Source organism: Hyaena hyaena, unplaced genomic scaffold, assembly GCF_003009895.1.
Source record: "Hyaena hyaena isolate Hyena2069 unplaced genomic scaffold, ASM300989v1 scaffold_3, whole genome shotgun sequence".
Taxonomy (NCBI): Eukaryota; Metazoa; Chordata; class Mammalia; order Carnivora; family Hyaenidae; genus Hyaena; species Hyaena hyaena.
This window is the reverse complement of record NW_024080635.1, coordinates 8122405-8145993: the sequence shown is the minus strand read 5'-3', so window position 1 is coordinate 8145993 and position 23589 is coordinate 8122405. Positions and strand designations below refer to the sequence as shown.

General features: G+C 43.7%; 1 protein-coding gene across 2 annotated transcripts in view; it reads left to right on the top strand.

Moving 5' to 3' along the window:
- The window catches only part of RCAN3 (RCAN family member 3), a 39325-nt gene extending 25339 nt beyond the window's left edge, over positions 1-13986 (top strand). Inside the window, exons 1-3 of one of the 2 annotated variants that reach the window (XR_005528463.1) lie at positions 833-1003; positions 3340-4864; positions 13879-13986. Coding sequence is in view for 1 of the 2 variants with exons in the window: in XM_039232293.1 (XP_039088224.1) it covers positions 832-1003; positions 3340-3524 (357 nt within the window). In the remaining variant the exon portion in view is untranslated. Of the gene's footprint in view, positions 1-831; positions 1004-3339; positions 8496-13878 lie in introns of those variants that run through there. The other variant, XM_039232293.1, reaches the window with a different exon arrangement.
- Positions 13987-23589: the final 9603 nt, after the last annotated feature.

Below are 23589 nucleotides of genomic sequence, written 5' to 3'. Positions count from 1 at the left end.
GGGGGGGGGGGGGGGGGGGGGGGGGGGGGGGGGGGGGGGGCGAGGACTGTGCAAAGAGACCACTTCCGGGAGCCTGTGGGTTACAAGAACCGGAAGTGCTTACTCTTCTAATTCCCACTAGTGGGACTTGGAGACTAGTTTCTCCCCAGAGGAATTGACATAAAGGCTTTAGACCTCTGTTCATGTATTAAGTGGGCTGTGGGACTTTCAACCAATATTTTCCCCCTTGGTCTTAACTTTAAAATTTAAAAAAGAGAAGGGGGAGGCTCCTGGATGGCTTAGTCAGTTAAGCCTCTGACTCCTGATTTCAGCTCAGATCATGATCTCCGGGCTCATGAGTTTGAGTCCCACTCTGACATTGTAGAGCCTGCTTGGGATCGTTTCTCTCTCTTCCCCTCTCTCTCCCCCTCTCCCACCCGCACTCCCTCTCTCTCACCTCCCCCCTCTCAAAAATAATAAATAAGCTTTAAAAAAGAAGAAGTTTGTTGTCTCACACTCCAAATGGAAACCTCAATGAGAGCTGCCAGGATATTTCTCAGTGGAGCTGCTTGAGATGGAGACGATATGACCTAATCTCTAAATTCGGAATTCTGGTTTATTACCAGTCATTGTTCGATCATCTGTTTATTGATTAACTTTTTCAGGCAGCAGTTGAGCACCTAGTGCGGGTGGGCTCCGGGCCACCGCGTGCTCGGGGCAGACTGAACCCACCCGCCCTCTGCGGCTGGGAGGTGACAGCTGTCGTGTCTCCAAAGAGGTGCTAACAGCCTAGAGAGAAGCAAAACAGCGCCGCTGCACACTGGTTTTGAGACTCTCCGTCCTTGCCCACAGGCCCAGATGTCCGGGGAAGCACGGGACAAGTCCTATTTGCTGCCACCCCAGCCGGTCAAACAGTTCCTCATCTCCCCTCCCGCGTCGCCCCCAGTGGGCTGGAAACAGGGGGAGGACGCAACGCCTGTCATAAATTATGACCTACTGTGCGCGGTTTCCAAACTGGGACCAGGTAACAGACGCTCTTCTTTCCTGTTTTCTTCCCCAAGAAACTTTTTTGTTTTTTAGAGGGAGAGAGTGCACAAGTTGGGGGGAGCAGGAGGGTGGGGGTGGGGGTGGAGAGAGAGAGAGAGAGAGAGAGAGAGAGAGAGGGAGAGTCTCAAGCAGGCTCCACACTCAGCCCCGAGCCTGATGTGGGGCTGGATCCCATCACCCTGGGATCATGACCTGAGCCAAAATCAAGAGTCTGATGCTCAGCTAACTGAGTCACCCAGGCGTCCCAACCTGAGAAACTTGTGTATTAAAGGCCATATTCAGTGATTTGTGTTCTGGCCAACTGGTAGCAACGTGATCAGAGGGGAGAATAAAGTCACATAAACCTAGAGTTCAAACTCTAGCATTTGCTAACTTTGTGATTTTTTTTTAAAAAATGTTTATTTTGGGGGCACCTGGGTGGCTCAGTTGGTTGAACGTCCGACTTCGGCTCAGGTCATGATCTCGCAGTTCGTGGATGCGAGCCCCGCGTCAGGCTCTGTGCTGACAGCTCAGAGCCTGGAGCCTGTTTCAGATTCTGTGTTTCCCTCTCTCTCTGACCCTCCCCTGCTCTCTCTTGCTGTCTCTCTGTCTCTCTCTCTCTCAGAAATAAGTAAAAATTTTTTAAAAAATTAAAATGTTTATTTTTGAGAGAGAGTGTGTGTAAGCAGAGGAGGGGCCGGGGTGGGGGGGCAGAAGGTCTAAAATGAGCTCTGTGCTGACAGCAGAGAGCTGGATACAGGGCTCGAACTCAGGAACTGTGAGATCATGATCTGAGCCAGAGGCAGACACTTAACCAACAGCCACCCAGGTACCCCTTTAAGATTTTATTTTTTAAATAATCTCTACACCCAATGTGAGGCTCGAACTCACAACCCTGAGACCAAAAGTCACATGTTCCACTGACTAAGCCAGCCCGGTGCCCTGCTAACTTTGTGATCTTCAGCAAGCTACTTAGCTCCAATTTATTATTTTTTCCCAATGTTTGTTTAGTTTTAAAAGATAGAAAGAGACATAGTATAAGCGGGAGAGGGGCAGAGAGAGAGGGAGACACAGAATCTGAAGCAGGCTCCAGGCTCTGAGTTGTCAACACAGAGCCCTACACGGGGCTCAAACCCAGGAACCGTGAGATCATGACTTGAGCTGAAGTCGGACGCTTAATCAACTGAACCACTCAGGCGCCCCACTTAGCTCCAAATCCTGTGCCTGTTTTCTCATCTAAAGTAGCGATCATAATAGCTCCCTTTCAGTGTGGATTCAGTGTAAGGATTAAATGATACATACATAATACTCAATAAATGTAACCACAGTTTTAACTGCTGCAGATTCTACTAGTATATAACAGGCTATGTTAGCAGATGTCAGTTACCTTCTCCCCTGTCCCATCAAAATGCCAGACAGACAACTTCTACATTGAATACTTATTTCAAGGAATTAGTGGCAATACCATACAATTCCTTCTAAATTCTTCTCTTCTACTTATTGTTTATTTCTTTTTCTTTGATTTCTCTCATCTCTTTAAAATAATATAAGAAATCACTGCCATTGCTGGTTGACTACCTACAATAATGTTATGCCTCTTCTAAAGGGAAACAAGAGGCATTTTTGAGGGGAGATGGCCACGTGTTGTTATTAGACATTACAGGCTATATCTTGGATGTGTGAGATTCTAGAATAAAGGGCTTGCTGATGCAAGAGAGAGATTCTTTAATCTGGGTGATGGGTATCTGGAGGTTCATTATACTTTTCTCGTAGCTTTGCATATATTTAAAATTTTTGATAATAAAAAGTTAATTTTTTAAAAAGGCACAGCAGGGGCACCTGGGTGGCTCAGTGGGTTAAGTGTCCAACTTCGGCTCAGGTCATGATCTCATGGTTCTTAAGTTGGAGCCCCGTGTCGGCCTCTGGGCTAACAGCTCAGAGCCTGGAGCCTGCTTTGGATTCTGTGTCTCCCTCTCTCTCTGCCCCTCCCCTGCTGGCGCTCTGCCTCTTTCTCTCTCCCTCCCTCAAAAAAATAAAAACATTTAAACAATTAAAAAAAAGTAATAAAGGGCTTGCCGATGCCACCTGGCACCTTCCAAGCATCTCCCGCAGGAAAACCGAAACCATTCTGAAGTTAAGCAGTTCACTCCTACTGTCCATAGAATAGTAGTTAGCATTTCCATTTTAACTCCCAAGACCTCAGTAGCCCTCACTAGCTCATTTCTCGAAAAGGCAAAACTGTGTAAGACCCTTCCAATATCACGTCTCCAATGCCAAAACTGGGGAACAAGAAGCTTCAGGACAGACCCCTCTTTTTGCCGCTTACCTCCACAGGAGAGAAATACGAGCTCCACGCAGGAACTGAGTCGACGCCAAGCGTGGTGGTTCACGTTTGTGACAGTGAAACTGAAGAGGAAGAAGAAACAAAAAACCCCAAACAGAAAATTACCCAGACGAGGCGCCCCGAACCTCCAGCTACAGCACTGAGTGAGCCCCAGGCCTTCGATGGGGCGCCTTGAGGCCCCTGGTTGTGGTGCCAGGCAGCTGCCCTCATGGGCTCGGCACCGGAGATCCGTGCCCCTCTGCCGCCTTGCCGGTCGTTGGCGCGAACGCTGTGTGTAGGGGAGGCTGGGAGCCCCCGCCTGGGCCGCAGACCTGGCTGCACAGGGTAGCAGCCGATTTTACCTGGTCACGATTTTAACAGATATTCCGAACAGCACTTGAATGAAAGGATTGGCCCCCAACATGTCGCAAGTCTTGCCCAGTTTTTCAGCAGTAGCAAATTAGGAAATTTGCCTGATTCCTGGCTCCCTCCTGCAATGGTAATTTCCCTGATTCCATTTGCATGGGGTACCCAGAATCTAAAGCTGTGGTCACCGAGTTCAGTAGCATTTTTATGAATGTAAAAATAATCATACAATGTTAGTAATCTGGTGTGGGTACTTTTATCATGGTATAGTAGCGTCCAGCTACTCTATCTGTTGCTCAAAGGTCAATTGTTCCTCCAGATATGTGACACTTTTTGCACAAAAATCTGAAACAGAGCATTTCGGAGAGAATCATTTTTCTCAAGTAGTTTTTCCTTTAGCTTTGGGGAGGAAATGCCAAATTCGCTTTGACTATTGGAATCACGTGGCCCACATCTGTGTGGGTGTAACTCTCCTCCCTGTTACTGTTCCTTCAAGAGGACACTGATGCGCTGACCACTGCTCCCAGTGCATCGCCTCTCCCGGAGAAAGAGCTGCTACTTTGGAAGCAGGACATACCGCCAGTGAGTTTGACTGATGAGGACGGACCTCAGGTGGCTCGTGCCATCTGCTGTGTGTGACCACGTGCTAGCCTGTAGCATACCCAACTGTCGTCAGCCACCTGTTGAGTTTTTCAGTGTTAAACTTACTGTGTGTGTCTTTCATCGACTTTAAATTAGAAAAGGTACTTAAAAGATTTTCCAAAGACCATTTCTAATGGCCTATTTAAACATTTTCCAGCTGGCTTTGGAAGAAAAGGCACACATATTCTTTTTCTCTGAGTTAGGGGAAGATGGGGGAAATCGAGATCACTCAGATAGTCAGACTTTTGTTTCTGGTGCAGTCTTTTATACCCTGGCTTTTATGCCCAGGATCATTTCTTACTTGTGTTTCAGAAGTGGATAGTTGAATCCCCCTAAAGCAGAAGCAAGAGTCTTTTTAACTTTCTCTGGTCTGTTCAGACTTTGCAATCCCTTTTTAGAAACATAACTAAGAAAACTTTGCTTTGGTCAGGTGGCCCTGCTGATCTCCGTTCACCGTGCTGTTTCCTGTGTGTGTCGGATGTCTGGAGCCCCCTGGCACGTGTGTGAGGGGCCTACATGGGAGTTTGGGTCCGTAAACCAAGGAGGCTGCCCCTACACAGAGATTCATGCCAGGGTGTCCATACATTTTTAGTAGCATGTTTTTGTGGTTTAGAGGTTCTTATTACGGAGAATTTATTTCTGAGGACCTAAACCGTATTGCCAAAAAGAAAGTTTTCTATATTTTCCTTGCCCTCAGATACTCTGACAAGATGCACTTTCTTATTTATAGATGTCCATCACTGCCAAGCTTCAGTATAAATTCAGTTGAAATTTGTGATTCCGTAAGCAGTTTATTAAATTCAGATCGTAGTCTGGCAGTTTTAACTGACAGCCTCTTGGTAAATTTACTTTGCATTCCCAGTTTTCCATTTTGCCGGTTTTCAATCTTATCTGGCTGCACTAATCATTGCAGAATGGACCCTGTAAGTCAGGAAATATGTGTGTTTTCAACAGGTGGGAATTTTAGTATTTCCTTTTAGGTAATGTTTATTAGCTATAATTTTCTAAGTAATCAGAATCTATGAGGTTTTATTATTCAGCTTGACTTTGTCTTCCTTCCAATTAAAGAATGATCTATCCCTAATGTATACAACCTGTTTTTAAAGTCAAGCAGTGCAAATTACCTGAATGTTTTCTTTTTCTCTGTTCTTTTGAGGAACAGAGCAATACTCTCTGTCTTTTGAGAGTATTGAATAAATTGAAGAAAAACTTAAATATAAAATATATATTAAATACAAAATACCTATTATTTAATATACATTAAACTTTTCTGAATGGAGAACATTAATATTTTCATTGTCTCTAATATAGTTCCATAAGGTAAATGCTGAAAGAAAAACGACTAAATGCCCATTAACTTTTAAATATTGTGAAATTAACCAGTTTCTCAACAAGCATGATGGTCTCTGTCCTTTTTTGGCTATTTTTATATCTAGCTCGTGTAACCGTCTTGTAAGAGATGAGTCTCGTGTTCTTCTTTTAAGTTCCTTTTAATAAGTTTAGCTACAGTTTTCTTGTCTGAAGTTGAGTTATTACTTAGTTTGAACTGATAGTAGAGTAGCCATGTGCTCTTTAGAAATCATAACTTCTTCTCGGGAATCAAATTATTTAGAGCATTGTGAGGAAAGAAAATGATGCTTTGTGTTAGGAAAAAAACAATTTGTGAGGGATAGGAACATCATAGCACTTAATGAGAACAGTCAACAGAACCTGCAGTGCATCGGCTCTTATCTTCTGGCTTGTTGTAGCGTACCCAGCTGATAAAACCAGAAATCTGCCCATTTAAGAAGTGTGCTAGTGTGAGCATCTACTAGTTGAAAGTGCTAAGAGGCAGAAAGGGTGAAAACAGTTCCCTTGCCTTGCGAAGCTGAGAGCAGGAGGGGAGCACACTAATCTTCTTACTGTCTGCTTCTTGAGATTTTATACACTAACCCCATCCACATAACTAAGAGCCCGGTAAATGCTCCCAGGAACTTTTAAGCTCAACATAAAGGTTCCAAATAGAACATGGTGTGTTTGAATCAGAGGTGCCAGGAGACAGGGCCGGAACAGCACTGTCGTGCTTTTAGAAAACGGCCATTTTGTTTCCCACTCCTGGCGATTCCATCTCTGAAAACCATTGTGATGGAAAGTGAAGAGACTAGATTCTCTCAGAATCTGAGCCTCTGAAGGCGGCTTTGGAAATGACGTACTCTACACCGTGTGTGACACAGAGGAGAAAACTGAGGTGATGTGTCTTGTTTCAAAGCTCGCAGGGACTAGATTGGCATCCCCAGTTCCCACCCGGGCCTTTTCTTTCTCCTTGCGTAGGGCCTCTTAGAGACCCTCAGAAGTGGTGAATCTGTGTCATAAGAAAACAGACAAACAAAAAAAGAAAAAGAATTGTATCCTCCCTCAAAGGATACAGTGGACAAGAAACATCAGATGAAGGTGGTGACTTAGAATTTCATGAATGAAGTTATGTTCCGTGTTTGTGTTTCCATTATCATCATACTGTTGGGATTGGAATCTAATGAAATGATGTCATTTTGGTAGCCAGCAATGATGGTGACACTTTGTGTGGGCTTTCCTCGATTTTATTGGTAATGAGATTAAAGTATGAACAGTCACACTTGAGATGTGACTCTAATGAAGCAACATGAGATCTCATCGGATTTGGAAATAGTTTGCGGTGGCATGACGCTGTCACCCAGTGCTCGTAAAAGGTTGAAGGCTGACCTGTGCTTCATGTTTTTATATAGACTCTCTTACGCACCATAGCTTTATTTTTAAAAGGGAAGATCTCAAACATGATTAAGCAATGGAAAATGTCTGAACTCCTTTGGGGCGTCAGAATTCCCTGTCTGCTGGTATCTCCTTTTTCTCTGGAGGCGTACACTTTCATACCCATCACCCAGGTGAAGCTGGTCAACCTTCCTTTCCCGCTCACCGCGCTTCTGGTTTCCACAGCTGTGTTTGCATCGTCGTGCACAAAAGGAAACAGATGACTTACCCGTGTGACAATATAAGGGAACAAAAGATGAGAGGATTTGTTCCTCCTAGCTGGGACGTAAGTCCATTGTAATAGAAGCTCACTTTTTAAAAAGTTAAGTAAATTTGAAGAATAAAGTTTATGAACCTTGTTCAACAATTTGACAAATGCGTTATAGACTCCCCTTGCGGTCCGGGCCAGCCACATCACCTTCTTTGGAATGCCATCGTTGTCTTTAACTGTGAATCAGGAAAATGCCAATACCTAGAAGAGTGTCATTTTTATACCAAACACACAAGCCACAAAGCAACAGGAAATCACAACAACTGCTAGGTTTTACCGACCAAAAAAGATCATAAAAATGGTCACGTTCAAAATAGAAGTTTCCTGCCACGCTTAAGAAAAACGAATGTTGAGCTGAGTCAAAGTGTCTCCATCCATTTAAACAAAAGTGTAAAGACCTTTCACTACATTAGACACGTGGTGTCTCTTGCAAACTGTGTTTCCTTTTGAAGCAAAAATCAATCACCTTCTGCAGATCCTTGGAGTTTCCTGCACAGCTTCGACTGAGTGTTAGTTCTGTCATAACGGAAGATCTCTCTGTAGATGACACGTGCTTCCTGTAGAGTTTCCTGTTTAGTGCCCGGGCTTCCTACCCAGACTGGGGACTGCAGAGAGAGAAAGGTGGCTACTCACGTTGCCACACCATCCTCTTCCCACTGCATATCACCCCGGGGTGGGGGTGCCCCGACAGGAGAGATTCACGTTTCTGCTGCAGCATGCATGTCCTCCAGCTTTAAGAAGAGTTTTCCAGTCATTTCTGTCTCCATTGAACCCAGGCGTTGGACTACTATTTCATCTGAACGTGTTTGTGATCTTGTGTTACCTTCCGGGACACGTACTTTTCTGGTACTGTCAAGTATAGTGAGTGTTCATTGTCCTTCTGAAAACTGGTCAGTAATTTACATACGTGTGTTCTGTATTTTAGTGTGCTTGAAGTGACCGTCCATACTTCGTGGTAGTTCATTATTTGTCACCTTTGGCTGTCCTGTATTTTAAGGACATGTAAACGTTCCTTGTCCTATCAAAGTGACAAAAGCTGAATGTAATGTTTTTGGAATCCTTGTGATTATTTGTAACAAGTTTTGTTTTTAAAGCTAATAAAAATAAAATTAGGGTTTTTTTTAAAAAAAATCAATCCATTGAATGGAGTTCTTTGTACTATTTTTTAATAGAAAGTCTTATTTAAGAAAAATTTTTTGATGCTTTATTTATTTCTGAGAGAGAGAGAGAGAGAGAGAGAGAGAGGCAGCATGAGCAGGGGAGGGGCAGAGAGAGAGGGAGATACAGAATCTGAAACAGGCTCCAGGCTCTGAGCTAGCTGTCAACACAGAGCCCGATGCGGAGCTCGAACCCATGAACCGTGAGATCAAGACCTGAGCCGAAGTCGGACGCTTAACTGACTGAGCCACCCAGGTACCCCCTTTGTACTATTTTTAATAAATATCATCTACACGGGGATACCTGGCTGGCTCAGACAGTAGAGCAGGTGACTCTTGATCTCGGGGTTGTAAGTTTGAGCCCCATGTTGGGTGTGGAGCCTACTTTAACTAGTAGATCCCAGCTGATCATTAATCCTGTGCTGTGCCAGAGTTAAAGGTGTTGACTCGCTGCAGATTCTGGAAACAACCATGATGGTTTGAGTTCTTTACCAAGAAAAGTTTTTACCCGGGTTTATCCTGAGTTAAAAAATGATTCACTCCAGGTAAAGGCTTATTTTCTGTCTTGGTATAAAAAAAAAAAAAATTCTCTAAATCCAAATGCTGAAGCTAAAAATGACTGTAAAGGTTATCTAGTGCAGTGATTGTTTAAACATGTACTTATTCTTCAGCCACAGAACACTATTCTTTGTTCTAATGAAATCTTACATAAAGATTAATGTAAAATGATTACCAAAAAAAGGTGAACAGCTATGCCCTTTAAAGGGAGTGAGGGAGGGGTGCCTGGGTGGCTCAGTCGGTTAAGCGTCCAACTTCAGCTCAGGCCATGATCTCGCGGTTCGTGGGTTTGAGCCCCGCGTCAGGCCCCGTTCTGACTGCTCGGAGCCTGGAGCCTGCTTCTGATCCTGTGACTCCCTCTCTCTCTGCCCCTCCCGTACTCATGTTCTGTTTCTCTGTCTCGATAATAAATAAACATAAAAAAAAGGGGGGGGGAGTGAGGGAGAAGTGAGGACCGGAAGGGCATCTAGCCCCTAGGAGAGCTCAGCATAACAGTTCCAAACACCATCTATCCAGCAGCTTCCACAGCCCCGCACATGCATCCTTATGAGCAAATGGCTCAAGAGTCATTGCCAAGTTCATATATCTGGATGGTAGCCAACCTGGGGCTAGAACCATAGTTTCCTGCCCCTATTCCAGGTGGACCTTGCCCCCCTACTCTGTTAAACTGAAATCTTTAATTTTTTAGGAGAAGAGTATTAGGATTCAAAGGTTCTTAGAATTCTCAAGTGATTCGTTTGTTTCAGTAAAACTAAGTGGATTAGCCCCGGATGTTTCTCCTTTAACAGATGCTTTTCCAAGCTGTGTTGCTCAGGGCTGCCTCCAGGGGGAGCCAGGCTCCCAGGTCCCTGGGACCTTGCACCCTGCTTCAAGCCCACCTGCATTCCTTGTGCACAGTGGTCTTGGCATGAAATTGCACTTGAGCTAAGGATTCGTGGGCTGCAACTCCCAAGTTGTAGAACCACTGTGGATAACCTGAGAATAAAATGATTTTTTTAATGCAGCATAGAATATATAAGAATAAAGGTAATTTATATATGAGAATAAAAGTAATTTACCTCATAAAAATAGACTTGACTTGGGGCACCTGGGTGGCTCAGTCAGTTAAGCGTCCAACTTCGGCTCAGGTCATGATGTCATGGCTTGTGGGTTTGAGCCCCACGTCAGGCTCTGTGCTGACAGCTCGGAGCCTGGAACCTGCTTCACATTCTGTGTCTCCCTCTCTGTCCCTCCCCTGCTCATGCTCTGTCTCTCAAAAATAAATAAAACCTTAAAAAATTTTTAATTAAAAAACTACACTGACTTAAAACTTAAATTCAACAGTGTATGTGTCGGGGTCCGGTGATCACCAAGACGCATGTTAAACTAGAGAGCGGGAGTGGGCAGAAATTCCCTCAGCCTTCTCTGAACATATCACAATATGGTTCTAACCTAGAAGGAGAAAAGATTAAAATTCTTACACGCATGAGCAACATCTCAAATCTTGCTAAATGTCCCCCAATCTTCTGAGACATAGGAGGTATAAATAGAAGTTGTAGATTAGGTATTTAAATAGTAATGTTATTTGTGAAAAGGTTACTGTCAAAATGCCTGGAAAAGTTGGACAGTTGCTGTATTGCAGTGTTTCTAGGAGCTTTTGAATTTGTGCATTCTGGTCTACAAAAGACTATATACCGTGTTTATCAAGTCTAATTAGCTATAGAGCCCTTTTGACCAAAAGCGTTTCATTGCACTGCTGTCCACAGAACATTTAGAGAAACATTCTACAAAAATCTTTTTATTTCTTTTAATGTTTTATTTATTTCTGTGAGAGAGAGAGACAGCATGAGCAGGGGAGGGTCAGAGAGAGAGGGAGACAGAATCTGAAACAGGCTCCAGGCTCTGAGCTAGCTATCAGCACAGAGCCTGACACGGGGCTCGAACCCACGAACCGTTAGATCATGACCTGAGCCTAAGTCAGACGCTTAACTGACTGAGCCACCCAGGCGCCCCAACATTTTACTAAAATCTTGACTTGGAGCCTGATTAAAAGATAGGTTTGTGAATTTAAATTTCTTTATCAATTTCTCTAAGGAGGACAGTTTTGAGGTTGGGGCATCAGAAGGGCCTTCCTGATTGAATGAATGGGAAAACCAAATTGATAAAACTATTAGAATCTACAAAAGTTCGGCAGAGAATACAGGAATAACTTAGAAAAATCAGTAGCATGTCCTTACACCATCAATGACCAAAACATAAGCAATCAGATAACACTCATAATTGCAATAAAGCATTGGCATAAACAAACTTTCGAACTCTAATAAGGACATGGATAATTTAAGTGCATGCCTAAACAACTTCATATTTTAGGAATGTCAAATTTTTTCCAAATTATAAATACAATGGAATCTTTGTCAAAACTCCAGTTATGTTTTTTAATAATACACTCATTAAACTTATTCTAAAAGAATTTTTGAAAAACCAAATAGTTAAGACAACCTTAAAAAGAATATAGGGGACTTGTCCCACCAAATATTAAGACAACCTACAAAGTCACATGAGATTTTGTTTTTAAAGAATAGAGACCAACCATTGTCTACACAGGATTTAAAAATGTTTTAAGTTTATTTATTTATTTTGAGAGAAAGAGTGCAAGTGGTGGAAGGGCAGAAAGAGAGGGAGAGAGAGAGAATGCTAAGCAGGCTCCACACAGCAAGCACAGAGCCTGACGTGGGGCTTGAACCCACAAATTGTGAGATCATGACCTCAGCCGTAGTCAGACACTTAAACCAACTGAGCCACCCAGGTACCTCTACAGAAGATTTTAATATACAATAAAGAAGCATCATAAGTAAATAGAGGAAGGTTACACTGTCTAGTCTATGGTACTAGAGAAACAGGTTTAGTATATGTAGGTCAATAAAACTTGGTTCCCCATCAAACACAGAGATGTACTCCAATGGGGTTAAAGACTAGAATATAGGATGTAAAACTGTAGAGTTACTAGAGTGGATTATAGGAAAATACCACTGTGACCTAGAGGAAGGGAAAGACTTGATAAAACTTTAAAAACATAAGCTATAAGGTACAAATTATTTGATTACACCAAAACTAATGATTTAGAGTCAGTGAAGAATGCCATGGACAATGTCGACAGACAGTAGGGAGAAGATATTTGCAATCCTAATATGGGATAAATAAATATACAAGATAGTTTGGCAAATCCAAAGAAAAAGCAGCCCAGTGGGAAAATGGGCTAAAGAATATGAACAGTAATTGACAGAAAAGTAAAGGGAGCCTTCAAGAGACACTCAAACTCAGTAATCAGATAAGGATAAATTCAGGCAACAAGATGCCACTTTATACCTACTAGATTTTCAAAAAAGTAAAAAGCAAATAACACCAAGTTTAGCCAAAGGGTGTGGATATAGGGAACCCGATGTAACACAGGAAGAAGTGTGGATTGGTTTAGTTATTCTGAGGACCTGTGTGGCAGTGCTTAGTCATTTCAATAAGGACAAGATCTCTGACTCAGCAGATCTGCTCCTGGCATATCCCAAAGGTATCCTCAGACAGGTCCATGAGGAGACACAATGAGAATGTTTATTGCACCATCATTTATGGAAGGAAGCTGGTGTCCCCTCCTGGGAAACTGACCTCATGGAGAAGCTTAGGACAGAGTAGCCATCTACCCAGCTATGTGGGCGCTAGACCCTCGTGACAAAAGTAATCAGCGAGATGTGTGTAACACTTGCGTTACATAAATTAAAATACAAAGACAGTAGTGCGTTGTGCAAGAATATATACAAATAAAAAGATCTGTGTTGACCACATATATACACACATGAGGCATCTTATGTGTCAGTGATGAGGATGTGCTGTGAACTAAGAAGTCTACTTTATTATTAGACTTTATATACCCTTCATATAGTCATTTTAAAAACTATTAATAACTCTATCTTTTTCCTCCTGTGATTCTACATTAAAGTTAGTTTAAAATTGTGTGCTATTACTATTATTGATCTAGAGGAAACTGTTTTTGCTGTGATTTGTTTAGGTAAAATGCAGCTTTCATTGGAGATGCTTATGCCGTTTGGGGTAAATATTTCAGAAAAATATCAGGTACCACCTGCTCCATTGCTAGATGTGTATATGTAAATGCTGACTCCTGCTAAGTTACATAGATTCTTTATTAGTTGTGCTCCCCTGTGGTGGGGAAAATATACACCTGTCAGTTGCTGTCATCTGAGCTACAAATGAATCAGCGTTGCATGCAGTTTGACTCTAGATTCGCCATTTCCTTTTGCTTCAGAGAAGTAATGAAGAGAATTCTTGGCCTGGTGCTATCTTCCTTCAATGTGTTTTGAATAATTGAGTTTTCTTTTTTTACTTTAAAAAAATATTTAAATGTTTTCTTTTTCATCTACCTTTTTATTTTATTCATTCATTCTCAAGTTAGGTAACATACAGCATAGTCTTGGCTTCAGGAGTAGAACACAGTGATTCCTCTCTTACACATGACACCAGTGCTCATCCCCAAAGTGTCCTCCTTAATGCTTGTCACCCATTTAACCCACCCCGCCATCTCCCACCCCAGTCAACCCTCAGTTTGTTCTCTGTAGTCAAGAGTCTCCTATGGTTTGCCTCCCTCTTGCTTTTATCTTCTCTTTCCTCCCCTTCCCCACGTTCATCTGTTAGGTTTCTCAAATTCCACATAGAGGTAAAATCATATGATCTCTATCTTTCTCTGACTGACTTATTTCGCTTGAATAATTAAGATCTTTAATGGAAATTTTTACATTCTTCTGTCCTAGGAGATTTTACCAAGCCTCTGGGCCCCAAAGGAGCTAATCAGACCAAAAATGATTTCTCGGAAGCTGCCTGAACGAATCCTTTGAATAAAAGGGATTTTAGAAGCCACATTTACTCGTCTTCTATTATTTCCTTGATAACTTTGGTCCTTTTCCCAGATTATTCACTAGAGATTTCTGGCAACTGTTGGAAAGTCTGCAACAGAGATTTGTTCTCCTTTGCAAATGAGAAGCAGCCCCTGAGCGTTGACTTACCAGTGCCACCTGCTCCCAGGGCCAAAGACTTGGCTGCTTTTTGTTCTGGGACTTACTTACCAGGCAGCCAGAAGAGTAGGTGGAAATGACCCAGTCACCAGGGTGCGGAAGGTCGCAGAATTGTGGTTGGGGCCTGCTCCCAGCATTGGCAGGTGAGAGGGATGTGTGGGGGACCGTCTTACCCATCTCTCTGCTGCTGTCTGCAAGGTGAACTGAACTAGTCACAGAGCAGGGGAAGCCCTGTCCGTGTCCGTGGCAGCCTGCGTGGTTTCCTCTGGTTCTGTGGCATTTGTGCAGCCCACAGGGCTCCTTCACCCCTCTTTGGCGAAAGGCCGGTGCTCAGGGCTCGGGCCAAGCTTGGGCGTCTTGACACTGACCAGCCATGCTTGCTAAGTGTCTCTTCTTGTATCATTTATTCTTTTTTTTTAAATGTTTTTCTCCTAGTTTTATTGAGAAATAATGGCTTGTGTCATTTATTCTTTTTTTTAATAAATTTTGATTTTTTAAAATGTTTTATTATATCTGAGAGAGAGAGAGAGATAGCATGAACAGGGGAGGGTCAGAGAGAGGAGGAGATACAGAATCTGAAACAGGCTCCAGGCTCTGAGCTAGCTATCAGCACAGAGCCTGATGTGGGGCTCGAACCCACAAACCATGAGATCATGACCTGAGCTGAAGCCAGACGCTTAACTGACTGAGCCACCCAGGCACCCCTGTGTCATTTATCCTTAATAGTTGACCTGTGAGGCAGGTCCAGTCCTAAACTAGTCACAGAGAAACCACATTTTTTAAAAATATCTGTCTATTATTTATTTACTTATTTATTTATGAGACAGAGAGCGTACATGTCAGGGACGGGCAAAGAGAGAGGGAGACAGAGAATCCCAAGCAGGGTCTGCGCTGTTAGCATAGAGCCCAGCATGGGGCTCCAACTCACAAACTGTGAGATCATGACCTGAGCCGAGACCAAGAGTCAGAGGCTTGACCGACTGAGCCCCTAAGGCACCCCAGGAGAACCACATCTTTAAAGAGTTAGCCTCCAGTGAGAATTCTTTCAGTTAGATTGGTTTGTATTTTTACTCCTTGACTACATTTTTTTAAATTTGTTTTATAGCCAAAATACAATAAAAAAATACGCAATGACTAAATATCTTGCTTTCTCTGAAGCAAGACTCAGACTGGGGAGATTGTCTCTCATTCTGTTCTGATTCCATAGGTCCCTGCATTTGCCACATTTCCCCAGAGAGTCAGCCCACTGGGAAATGCCCGCAGATGGAGTCAGGCGGACACTGAAGGTGAAAAGAACCAGTGAGGTGTCAATGTTTGGAGGACATTCTTATCCAGGAGAAAAACACATTTGTACTTTGGTCCTGGTTATGGGTAACTTAAGATAATCCTGTTTGCTTACAGCTCAGGCCCTTCTGCAAGACGGCCAACCTTTTAAAGACAAATTGTAAAGAGATTATGATTCCAATCATAAAAACATGAAAAGTGCAACAAAACTAGCTTTAAGTTATAAAGGGTGTAGGATAAGATTTCATTTTTATAAAATAGACAACCTGTATTTGCACACAGAAAAGATTGGAGGGCTATACACTGAAATATTTTTTTTTTAATGTTTTTACTTATTTTTGAGAGAGGGAGAGAGAGCACAAGCGAGGAGGAGCAGAGAGAGAGAGGGAGAGAGAGCACAAGCTAGGAGGAGCAGAGAGAGAGAGGGAGACACAGAATCCGAAGAAGGCTCCAGCCTCTGAGCTGTCAGCACAGAGCCTAATGTGGGGCTCGAACTTGCAAACCATGAGATCATGACCTGAGCCCAAGTGGGAAGCTCAACTGACTGAGTCACCCAGGTGCCCTTACACTGAGATATTTTTAATAGTAATGTCTGAATAAGGGGATTATGGGTAACCCTTATCTTCTTTTTGTTTATATCTTTTTTTTAGAGTGGACATGTAGGCAATAAGATTTTTTTAAAGGTTTATTTATTTTTGACAGAGAGCTCGAGGTGGGGAGGTACAGAGAGAGAAGGGGGAAGAGAGGATCTGAAGCAGGCTCTGTGCTGACAGCAGCGATCCTGATGCACGGCTCGAACTCATGAACCGTGAGATCATGACCTGAGCGGATGTTGGATGCTCAACCAACTGAGCCACCCAGGCGCCCCAGTAATAAGATTTTTTAAGGCATTAAAATAGGAAAAGAGGTGACGGGATATATGGAAACTATTTTCTGTTCATTTTTCTATAAACCTAAAATTGCTCTAAAAAACAAAGCCTGTTAATTTTTTAAAGGCCGTTCACTTCACTGCACCAACTTTGAAGCTTAGTGTTGAACTCGATGCATTCGTTTTAGTAAAGGAACCTAGGAATGGGAAGGTAACTGTTTTATTCTGTTTGGGCTGTTACAACAAAATACTGTAGACTGAGTGCTTGTCAGCAACAGACGTTGATTTCTGGAGGCTGGAACTCCAAGATCAAGGTTCCAGCACAAACGGTGTCTGGTGAGGACTAGCTTCCTCGTTTATAGGCAGTCAGCCATCTTTCCACTGCATCTTCCATGGTGGAGGGGACTAGGGAGCTCCATGGGGCACCTTTTATAAGGACACTAATCCCATTCTTGAGGTCCTTCCCCTCGAGACCTACTCCTCTCCTAGGTCCTACCTCCCAATACCATCACGTCACGTAGCTTAGGATTTCAACAGATGAATGGGGTGGGGGGTGGGGTCACAAATATTCAGTCTATAGAAGTACTAATTCTGTGAGTGATGGTCAAGTATCTATATGTCTGGTTTCCTTCACTAGAATCCACGCTGAAGGGCAGAGTGGATGCCTTTGTCATTGTCGAGAAGGCACACAATAGGTGCTTGTTGTACAAATGAACGAATGAGCGCCAAGAACAGAGTAAGGCATTTACTCAAAGACACTCAGCCACGTGCATCGTCTCTCTTCTCCCTTATGTTTCCTTACAAGTTATGTGACTTTTCCTAACAAATATAAGAATATATATTTAAAGTCATTTCAAGGATAGAGCAAGTGGGGAGGAAATAAACATAAAGAAATATGGACATATGAAGTCCTCATAAAACCAAAATGCCAGGGTGCCTGTCTGGCTCAGTAGGAAGAACATGTGACTCTTGCTCTCAGGGTCGTGAGTTCGAGCCCCACGCTGGATGCAGAGGTGACTTAAATCAAAAGTTAAAACAAGAACATATGCTTTTGAAGTTAATGATGCTACTAAACATAATATTAAACATGTTAAAAAACATAACTGTAAGGAAGGAATTAAGTCACATGCATTATATGACAAATAGTCCAATTTAAAAATGGGCAAAGGAGCTGGTATTGTTTCCTAGAGTGGCTACAACAAAGTACCACAAGCAAAGTGGTTTAAAACAGCAGAAATGTATTCTTTCACATTGCTAGAGGCCAGAAGTCTGAGATAAGGTTTCAGCGGGGTTAGTGGCACATGGGAGCTCGGAGGGCAGATCTGTTCTGTGCCCCTCTCCTGGCCTCTGGGGGTTTCTGGAAATCCTTAGCATTCCTTGGCTTATAGAACACCATTGCAATCTCCTTCTCTATGTGGCTTTGTCTGTGTGTATCCATGTCCAAATTTCCCTCTTCTTATAAGGACAAAGATTGGATTCAGAGTTCACCCTAATCCAGTGTGATCTCACATTAACCTAATTATGTCTGCAAAGACCCCATTTCACAGACAGGCCACGTACATGAATTCTGGGGGAACATATGGAACCCATGAAAGAACTGAACAGACATTTCAAAGATACACAAATAGCCAGTAAATGCACGAAAAGACACTCACCATGGGGGCACCTGGGAGGCTTAGTCGGTTAAGTGTCCGACTTTGGCTCCGGTCATGATCTCACAGTTCGTGGATTCGAGTCCCGCATCTGGCTCTGTGCTGACAGCTAGCTCAGAGCCTGGAGCCTGCTTCAGATTCTGTGTCTCCCTCTCTCTCTGACCCTCCCCTGCTCACGCTGTCTCTCTCTCAGAAATAAATAAATAAACCATTAAAAAATTAATAAATATCCATTTAAAAAGAAAAGATACCATCATTAGTCATCAAGGGAACATAAATCATAGCAACAATGAGATACTGTTTCATACCCACCAAAATGGCTAAAATAAGAAAAGATGAGCTGCTGGTAGAAATGTAGAATGGTGTAGCTGCTCTGGAAAACAGCATGGCAGTTCCCCAACAAATTAAACATAGAGTTACCACATGGCCCAGAAATTCTGCTTCAAGGCATATATATCCAAGAGAATTAGAAACATATTTCCACCCAAAAGGTTGTATATTATGTTCATGGCAGCAGTACAGATAATAACCAAAAAGTGCAAACATCCCAAATCCACCAGTTGGTGAATGAATAAACCAAATGTGGTGCAGCCACGTAATGGTGTATTTTCAGCCACAAACAGGGATGAAAAGTCCATCCTACAACTTGGATGAGCCTTGAAAACATGCCAAGGATAAGAACCCAGACCAAAAGGCCACATATTGTATGATTCCATTTTTAAGAAATGTCTGGAATAGGAAAGTCTCTAAGACAGTAGTTTAGTGGTTGTCAGAGATGGGGGGTGGGGTGAAGAGATGGGGGAGTGATTACTTACAGGTACCATGTTTCTGTTAGAAGTAATGGAAAAGAGTTCTGGAATTTGATACTGGAGACAGTATTGCAATCTTGTGAATAAAAATTTACACTAAAATAAAAATGGGTGCCTGGGTGGCTCAGTCACTTGAACGTCCGACTCTTGATTTTGGCTCAGGTCAGGATCCCTGGGTCATGGGATCAAGCCCTGTGTGGGCCTCCACACTGAGTGTGGAGTCTGCTTGAGATTCTCTTCCTCTCTTTCTTTCTCTCTCTCTGCCCCTCCCCCCACCTGCTCTAGTTCCCTCTCTCTTAAATAAAATAACAGTTTTAAACAATAAAAAATAAATTTACACTGAGAAAAAAGAATGGAAGGATAGAGTAGGAGAGTAAAAAAGTTTTAAGTGAGCAAATCTAAGGAAAAAGAAGTGTGGTATTACTTCCGTCTCTGGATCTTTACATGTTTAAGTAAATGCAGCCCCAGGAAGTCATAATGTAAAGCGGCTTACCTGATCAAAATTCTAGAGGAGTGATTGAATAATGTTCTTTATGGACTCGGAGTGTACGGTGCGTGTCTCTGAGGGTAATACGGACGGCGCTGTGTCCTCTGTCACTCAGCATCATGATCACAAGGAAGTTCTGTGGTAAATATCATGGAATGTCAGAAACCTCCAGGGGTGCCTGGGGGGCTCAGTCGGTTAAGCCTCCTACTTCGGCTCAGGTCATGATCTCAGGGTTCATGGGTTCGAGCCCCACTTCCGGCTCTGTGGTGACAGCTTGAAGCCTGGAGCTTGCTTTGGATTCTGTGTCTCTCTCTTTCTCTGCTCCTCCCCTGCCCATGCTCTCTCCCTCTCTCTCTCTCAAGAATAAACATTTTTTAAAAGGAAGGTATCTTTAAAAAAGAAAAGAAACCTCTATACCACCAGTTATTTGGGCATATTTATAAGACACACTTAAAATTTACTCATATCTCGGGGCACCTGGGTGGCTCAGTTGGATATGCATCCGACTTCAGCTCAGGTCATCATCTCACAGTGTGTGGGTTCGAGCCCCGCATCAGGCTCTGTGCTGACAGGTTGGACCTCAGAGCCTGGAGCCTGCTTCAGATTCTGTCTCTCTCTCTCTCTGGCCCTCCCCTGCTCATGTTCTGTCTCTCTCAAAAATAAATAAAACATTAAAAAAAAATTTACTCATATCTCACCTAGAATCAAAGTTAGGTGGTGAAAAATAAACACCAGTTAAAAAAACAATGCTTACTTATGAGTTTGCTAAAATCTGACCAGTTCACCAATTAGTAAAATGCTCTCACCTTTTGAGCTTTCTGAAGCTCATCAGTGTGTTGAAGTAGTGAGTTTTTGTCTGGTGCTCTCCCATTTCTCTTATCTGAGGTAATGAACTTGCCCACCTGGTCACAGGGATGGGCATGTGACCCCACCTGGCCAATCGGAATCCTCTCGTAGAATGGAACTCCAGGAAGAAGCTCTCCGTCCCCCTGAGCTGGTGGCTGCTGTGTTCTGCACCCTGAGGGGAAGGCCTTTTTTGGAGTAAGGGGAATGAGGTAGACAGTCAAAGAGACATAGAGATAAGGAGAACTGAGAGATGGAGAGTTCTAATCCTATACCCCTCTGGCTGCTTCCCCCTGCCCTGTCCACAGCTCAGAAGAAGGGCCAAGTCCCTACGAGGCAGAGGGTGTGAGAGGGCAAATGAGCTCATTTGGCAAATCAAACGTATTTTAAGAATCTAACATTAAGTGCTCTGGGAAATAGAAACTCCAGCTTCTGCCCTCCCAGAGCCTACGGGAGAACAGGAGACGCGGGTCTGCAAACAGCCAGCCGTGGTACGAGAGGGAATCACGGGGGCGCCTGGCTGGTTCGGTTGGTACAGCTTGTGACTCTTGATCTCGGGCTTGTGAGTCCGAGCCCCACATTGGGTGTAAGCAGTTACTTAAATAAATAAATAATTCTCTTTAAACGATCAGAGGTTATGATTCAGGTGCAGAGCCAGTGCCGGGGAACGTGACTTTGACCGAGGGAGTTAGATGACGCTTCACGGAAGGATGTGGGGTCTTGAAGGAAGGCCATTCATGGATGGGGGTCAGGGGTAGGAGAGCACAGAGAGCATCTGTCTGGGAGGAGGGGCCCATCTCTGACCCAGACGTGGGAGAGTGCAGGGCGGACGTGAGGAGCAGGAGCCGTCCCCAGGGCCGTGGTGGCGGGTGTGGGAAGGATGGCAGAGCCAGAGAGCGATGCCCGTGGTGGTTTGGAAAAGAGTCAAACAGATGGTCAGATGGCGAACGATAGAGAAATTGACAGATGGAGGGGCATGTGTCCCCTAAAGTCTAGCACCATCTTTATCTCCAGACTAGAAAGCCTCTTTCTGGATCAAACCCTACCATAAAGCTAACCCAGAATGGATAATCCTGAAACCCCTAGGGGCAGACTATCTGGGTGACTTTGGGGAAATTACCTGACCTATTCCAAGCCTCAGTTTCTTCATCTGTAAAATGTCATAGATACTAGTATCTACCTTATACAATTGTCTAAACAATGAAATGACTTATGCATGTAACACATGCCCTCTAAATATGACCTATAATTTAAAGTTTCTTCTTCTTCTCTTTTTTTTTGAGAAAGAGCAAATGAGCACAAGCAGGGGAGAGAGGCAGAGGGAAGGAGAAAGAATCCTTTTTTTAAAATTAAAAAAAAAATTTTAATGTTTATTTTTGAGAGAGAGTGTGAGTGGGGGAGGCGCAGAGATAGAGAGGGAGACACAGAATCTGAAGCAGGCTCTAGGCTCCAGAGCTGTCAGCACAGAGCCTGGCGCGGGGCTCAAACCCACGAACTGTGAGATCATGACCTGAGCTGAAGTCGGAGGCTTAACCAACTGAGCCACCCAGATGTCCTGCGCCCCTCAATTTTTATTATTTGCCCTTATCAGGTGATCCAAGAAACCATGGCCAAAGGCTGTATTTCATCAATTCCTTCATGACTGTTTCCTGGGCATCTATTAAGCTCAGAGAATTATGCTTGATGCTGCGCAGGACACACAGATGAACAACAGGTCATGAGAAGTTCACGGTCCATCAGCAGAGTAAAAATGACATCAACTATACCTATAACATAAGGGAGGCTAAGGTAAGCCCAATTTGGCACCTAAAAGTCGCTGGGAACTCCTATTCGAGCTTAGTCAGGAAACATGAGGGCGCATAAGATTCCCAGACTACAAGGGAATCAAGTCAAGTTGTCTTCTCCTTCCTGTGCCAAACAGGACTGGATGTCCTGTGATGTGACCAATGTCGAGGCTGTATTAGTTTGCTAGGGCTGCCAAAACAAAGTGTCACAGATTGGGTGGCTTAAGCAACCGAAATGTATTTCCTCATGATTCTGGGGTTGAGATGTCCAAATTCAGTGTTGGTTTCTTCTGAGAGCCTCCCTCCTGGGCTTGCAGATGGCCATCTCCAGGTGGTCTTTTCCCTGTGTGTGTCTGTGTCCTAATTCTCCCTTCTCACAAGGACACCGCTCATATTGGATTAGGGCCCGCCCATGGGGCCTCATTTTACTTCAATGACATCTCTCCAAATACAGTTACCTGAGATACTGGGGGGTTAGGACTTCAACATGTGAATTTTAGGGAGACACGATTCAGCCCATAACAAAGGTTGAATTGGGAGTGATCAACAGCCTGGCCAGCATGGAGAAGAAGAGTCACACTATTCTGTAACCCTCAGGTAGGAGAGATACCCAGGGGCCCGGGTGCCAATGACAGCCTAGGCAGCTGCAGGGAGGAAGTGAGTGTCTGGCCCCGGCCCCAGAACTCTCGTTCAGTGGGGCATTCGTGACAGCAGCAGCAGCTTTTCAAAACACGCAGGTGATTCTAAGGGGCAGCCAGGACTGAGACCCACCACCCTGGGCTCGAGAATGTTCGCGTTCCCCTCAGCCCCAGGCCAGGATTCAAGCCCAGACCTGGGTTCTGGGCCCCTGGATCACCACATGCTCTGGCCCTTAGGATCTCTGTTGATACTTTCATTTAGTAAAGTGCCCATTTGCAATATTATAATTACTCTTTATTTTTTAACGTTCATTTTTGAGGTAGAGGGCACAAGTGGGTAAGGGGCAGAGGGAGAGGGGGGCAGGACCGAGGATCTGAAGTAGGCTCTGCTGACAGCAGTGAGCCCGATGTGAGGCACGAACTCACGAGCCATGAGATCATGACCTGAGCTGAACTTGGACACTTAACGGGCTGAGCCACCCAGGCACCCCTGTAATTACTCTTTAAATTTGCACAGACCATTACTGTTCAGTGAGGTAATTATACTGGCGTTAACTCATTCACTCCTCATCACAGCCTGTAGGGGGCAGTGGGCAGATATTACTCTTCCCTCTCCCCTTCGTTTCTCTCCAGAGCGCTCACCATCCTCCAACATGCAGTATCATTGGCTTATTTTTGTTTTCCCCGCACGAGAACATGAGCTTCATCAGGGCAGGGATTATTGTCTCTTTTGTTCGCTGCTGGCATAGAGCAGGCACTCGGTAAACATTGGTTACATGAATTAATGAATCACAGAAGAGTAGTCAGAGAAAGATAAACATCCTATGACTTCACTCATGTGGAATTTAAGATACAAAAGAGATGAACTTAGGAGAAGGGGAGCAAAAATAATATAAAAACTGGGAAGGGGGCAAAACATGAGAGACTCTTAAATATAGAGAACAACCGGTTGCTGGAGGGGTTGTGGGTGGGGGGATGGGCTAAGTAGGCAAGGGTCATTAAGGAGGACACTTGTTGGGATGAGCACTTGGTGTTATACGTCGGGATGAATCACTGGATTCTACTCCTGATATCATTATTGCACT